The 5264-nt window shown below is 37.3% G+C and overlaps 2 protein-coding genes across 2 annotated transcripts in view; one reads left to right on the top strand and one right to left on the bottom strand.

Moving 5' to 3' along the window:
* The window catches only part of LOC109851355 (photosynthetic NDH subunit of subcomplex B 3, chloroplastic), a 3170-nt gene extending 917 nt beyond the window's left edge, over positions 1 to 2253 (bottom strand). Inside the window, exons 1-5 of the mRNA XM_020421438.1 lie at positions 1931 to 2253; positions 1736 to 1849; positions 1578 to 1631; positions 1379 to 1441; positions 1192 to 1254 (exon numbers count right to left, since the gene is read on the bottom strand). Coding sequence (XP_020277027.1) covers positions 1192 to 1254; positions 1379 to 1441; positions 1578 to 1631; positions 1736 to 1849; positions 1931 to 2101 — 465 coding nt within the window. The 5' untranslated portion in view covers positions 2102 to 2253. The remainder of the gene's footprint in view (positions 1 to 1191; positions 1255 to 1378; positions 1442 to 1577; positions 1632 to 1735; positions 1850 to 1930) is intronic.
* LOC109851356 (katanin p60 ATPase-containing subunit A1-like) overlaps positions 3105 to 5264 on the top strand; it is a 15483-nt gene continuing 13323 nt past the window's right edge. Inside the window, 1 exon segment of the mRNA XM_020421439.1 lies at positions 3105 to 3308. Within this exon segment, the coding sequence (XP_020277028.1) occupies positions 3187 to 3308 (122 nt within the window). The 5' untranslated portion in view covers positions 3105 to 3186.

Genomic DNA, 5264 nt, shown 5'->3' on the forward strand with positions numbered 1-5264 from the left:
AAGCCGCTGGCAACGCAAGAACCCTTTACAATCAAGCTCAATATGAAAAAAATACATGGATTTATTATGTTATACATGTACTTGTGAAAAAAGGGAAGAAATAAATCTTTTTGCAAATATTAGGAAAGAATCTATTCTAACATTTTAGATCTGGGAGGAATAACCAAGAACAACCGCCCAAATTTGGATTGTGGGGAAAGGAATAGGGAGCAAACATAAAGGAGCATATAATACTCTTCTTAATGCACCTGAAAAAACTTTGTTGGAATGAAAGAGCTGAACTTACCATATAGTTTCATATGATTATATTTCTCATTGTGAGGGAGTGAACCAGTTCCATGCATTGTGATTTGAGTACATGCACATTGGTGTTCTGAGGGCACCGAATGAAGAGCCACGTTGTTATATACAATGCCCACGTGTTGTTAAAATTCAACCATAATTGGGATCTCCAAATGTCGTCAACTTCTTTCTCTAAGTTATACAAGTCTTATTGACAAAGGAGAGGGTCAAAGGAAGAAGGGCTTGAGAAAAGAGAGATCTAGCGTAATCGAAATAATATCTATTTCTATTTGGAAGGCAATGACTTTCGAAAGGATATTATTTCGATTACTCTGGATCTTGCAAATTCCCAGTTTTCAGTATAGGAAAACTCTTCCTTTTTCCTGATTCACTGATATTTAACATCGTAGTTTCATTTATTTGAGAATACTAGTTGTTTTCATTATCTTTATTAAAGCTATTTTCAGTTGTAAGTTCCAAGCTACGCTTTCAATCACCGACACTCATCTGCAGATAGCGTTCCTACCATGGCATCACTGTCAACAACATTATGAATGCCACAAGATTCTTATAGCTAAAGTACTATATATTGTTTAGAAAGATGAAAAAGATGAATAGCTTGTGATGATCGTGTCACGTCAGCATAAATGCTTATACTATAATTATATTTCAGAAATCTTGATGAAGATATATATATAGTAACCTAAGTTTTGCTCAGTAGCTGATGAAACTAGCAAGAATTTAAAGTTAAGTAGGCTGATTCCCTGTAAGTCTTTTCTTTCGTGCTTTGGCGTCATGAGGTACTTTGCCCAAGTTTGTCGATGCTTTAAAAATATAAGAAATATTCCACAATAATAAAATGCCGCTAATTAATAAAATGTTTTGAAATTCAAGAAGTAGCAGCATTACTTTGCCTGCGTTTTCTTTATTTCCAACAATTGTTTGACAGGCAAGCCTCCATGATTCAGGTTTCTGCAATCAATAAAAAGATGAACTTTATCCAGTCATAATATAAACATATATCCTTTCATCCTGACCGCGCAGAAAAAAAATGCGGAAGTTTTAAAAATCATTCAAGAGTGATATATTGACATGCCTTCTTCAAGTACCGTCTTTCAGTGTCCGTTCTTTCGTTCAAGAGATCCTTTCCATCAACAATCTGCAACAAAATTGCAAGGATTTCTTTTTTACAACTTCCTACCACGTCGCGCGCAAAATTAAATATATAACCATCCTTTTGTTGCAAAATGCTCTATTACGATTTGGTAAGACACAAGATGCCTAAATCAATTTACCTCCACGATGCAGGTACCACAACTTCCACCACCACCACAGTTCATAACCTTTCCCTGAATAAAGCACATATCATCCGTTAAAATTGCATATAAACATGATTTTCCTTTTTGGGTTTTAAAAAAAATTGTCGAATATAAACGGGTCATATGATAATTACGTATGCTGCATAGAGCTCAATCTTGTTATCAGACATAATACTTCTGAGCAGCTTCTCTCCACTGGTTGCTTGTGCCTTATCAATTGGATAGGACCCATCTGCTCCCGGTTTCGGCTACAGGTAAGTTTTGATAAATAAATTATGTTAAGATAGCAGAAAATCATAATGTGGAGGGGGGTTGAGAGATTTAGTTACCCCGATGAACTCCAGCTCGATTCGGGGCTTCTCTGTTTCTACTGAAGAAGAGTTTGTGGAGCAATGAGGAACGCAGAGTAGGTTGGTTCTACTTCTTCTGGGTTGAAAATTGTGGAGTTTGGTAACGGAAGAGGGAGAGGGTGATAGGGAGAGAAAGCTCATGGCTGTCATTCTCTATTTACATACTGCGCTCTATTTTGTTTTGAGTTGAGTTTTAATTAGAGTGGAGTTTGTTTGTGATGGAGAGAAGAGAACAAGGGAGTTTGGCTGAAGCGTCATGAAGATGAGTAGAGTGTTCTTTGGTTTTGGATGGAGGATTGGTGGTTAAAGTTTTGACGCGCAAGAGGAGGATACTTTTTCTCGTGTGGATTCAGCACACTGAACATAATCTCACAAAACCCCATGGAACTTATTATTATTATTATCACAATTGTTGAAATATACAATTATATCTCTACATCCTCACCATAATTTCGAAGTTTTGATGTAACGACACGGTCCTTTGACATGGTATCAAAGCACAGATTATAAATTTTGTTTGGTCACAAATTTTAAACAGATTTAAAAAAAATAAAATAAAACCGCATTTGTTCAGTTACAAAAATTAAAGAAAGCGGGAATCATTATCTTACAAGTAAAAAATAAAATTACTGACAAATGAAGTCTTTATTGACTATCTATTACTATAATTTAAGAAAAGACACACTTTTAAACTTGCACTTATATACTCATCTTTTTTGGTGGCACTTAAACACCCTAAAGATTTTGCAACTAATACCTAAATTTCCTAAAATTTTTAAAACTTCCACATAAATACCCTCAGATACGCAAACTTGAGGGTTTTTAAGTTAAAGATGTAAAACTTTAGGGCATTTAAGTGTCATATTTAGAAACTTTAAGGTATTTAAGTGCAAGTTTTAATAACTTTGAGGTATATAGGTGCTACAAAAAGCAAGTTAGTGTATAGAAGTAAAATTTAAAAAACTTTAGGATGTTTTCTTGTTATCAAATACAAATGGGGGTAGATAAGTGAGAAGTGGATGAAACAATAGGGTACATAAGTGCTATTTAGCCTTTAAAAATAGAGCTGGGGGTACTTTCGTAATAAAAACTCCTTCGTCCACCGGCCATATTAAAGCTCACCGTACGGTCTGCTGCATTCCGAGAGCTCCCTCTCCTAAAATCATCAAGGAGCGGGGGGAATTTTTTTTGAGAAAACCCTAGCGAAACCTCCTATTTTTAGCGAGATCTCGGCAATGGTGGTCGGAACCCTAAGCGGGCTCCAAGATCACCTGAAGCTTGGCAGGGAGTACGCCATGGAGGGGCTCTATGACACCTCCATCATCTTCTTCGATGGCGCCATTTCTCAGATCAACAAGTAATTACCGTACTTTTTTTCCTCAAAATTTTGGCTCCAATTTTGTTCGAAATTAATACTCTTGCTTAAAGATTCCATCTTGTTGCCAATTTGTAAATGCATCTTGTTGTCTTGCTTTAATTCCGAAAATTTCTCAGTTGAGGATGAAAGATGTATTGAAACGGTTAAAAAAGTTAAAATTCATAGGTTGCTCATTTGAGAAAAGGAAATCAATGTTGAGAAATTAATGACCATGGTTGTTGAATGTGATGTTGCAAATTTCTTACAAACAGTTTTACTTATTATTATGTAAGAGCTAGGTCGACTAATCGTTGTGTACTTAAATGTGCTTGGATACTTAGTTTTGACCTCATTGCTCTAATTCAATTGCGTTAATCTTCTGAATAGCAGTTACAGCGATTTCAGTTTTTGTTGGTGCCTGTGGCTAAATCTAGAATAAAACAGATAACTCAGTTAGAGAGCTGAAGTGCTATATTTAAAATCTTTTCAAGTTTAGTTGCTGTGTATTTATGAAGCGCTGTGCTTAAAGCAATATTTGGCCTACTTCGGTGCAATGATCCCAATGCCAAACTGTTTTCAGGAACAACAGTACAGTACACTAGTGTGCATCAACCAAGTACTATCAAGATCTCTCGATCTATAATACCTTTCAGTCAATGCAAAGATCTCTTCGATCTGTTAAACCTTTTGGTTCAAAACTTTTCGATTCAGGCAAAGATCTTATTTATCTGTTAAAATCTTTCGGTTCAAAAACCTTTTGGTTATGACAAAGATCTTTCGATCTGTAATAACTTTTCGGTTCAGGGCTTTGTTCCTTTGGGCATAGACTAAAGCTTGCATGTTTTCAAACTCTGTAGTAGCAGCACAACAACTTAAACACTTCAATGTATTTTTCGTATCGTTTAGAGCTGCTCCAAGGGGCTCTATTTATAGGTCTCTAAGGTCAGCTCAAGGGTCATTTGACTGTTACAAATCATAATGATAATTATGATTATAACAGCAAATCTCATTATGATTTGTAACAACAAATGACTTAATTGCTGTAACTGCTGTATGCAATTTTAATTACTGCATGTAGAAACGTCTGAGCGCGAGGGTCACGTTTCTACCCAACGCGAGGGTCGCGTTCCCTTTTGCGAACGTGAGGGTCGCACCCTCGTGCGAACGTGAGGGTCGCGTTTCCTTGCCGCGAAGCAGCTTGCGAGGCAGCTTTCGTGACGCCAAAGGGCGCTACCTAGCCCCGATACCTCCGTGCGAAGTGCAAAGTGCGCCCAAGGTTGTTGATAGCGGATCGCGTCGCGGTGAGGTACCGCTAAGGCTATCTCGGGCTATTGCGGCGAAATAGCGGCAAATAGCGCACAGTCAAATAACGGTCAAATATATATATTTAAATATGCTAAATAATCTTTATGACAACTATTTTGATTGTTAGTTTAATTTTTAGTCGATAAGGAAATGTATACTGAATAAAATAAATCCAAAAAAAGAAACGTAGAACCCTACTGCTCATGAAAAGTAAGCAATAATCTGCTTGAATAAAGATATCAAGTGTTCAATAACCATTTTATTGTACAACTCGAACAAATATAGATTTATTTGCAAAGAATCAAGCACTAGCTTCATCAATATAATCTTATAAATATCATAAATATATTTTTACCTGAATTTTTAGTTTATTACCTTTTCTCTTTGTTGCAAACGAAGCCGCTGCCCAACAAAGATGAAGAATTGGAGATGTTGTTGTCGGAAGGAAGTGTTGCCGGAGGGCAGACGCTGCTGGAGTGTTGCCGGAGGGAAGGCTGTGAGAGAGATGGGTTGACCGGAGAGAGAGATGGGCTGACCGTAGAGAGAGAGATGGGCTTCACAGGACTTCGGAGGTGTTGCTGGAGTGGTGTGGGAGACGGCTTTGACGGGAGCTAGAAGTCGTCGTCGGAGGTGCTGCTGGTGGCGAGAGTC

The sequence above is a fragment of the Asparagus officinalis genome, chromosome 8 (assembly GCF_001876935.1).
Source record: "Asparagus officinalis chromosome 8, Aspof.V1, whole genome shotgun sequence".
NCBI lineage: Eukaryota > Viridiplantae > Streptophyta > Magnoliopsida > Asparagales > Asparagaceae > Asparagus > Asparagus officinalis.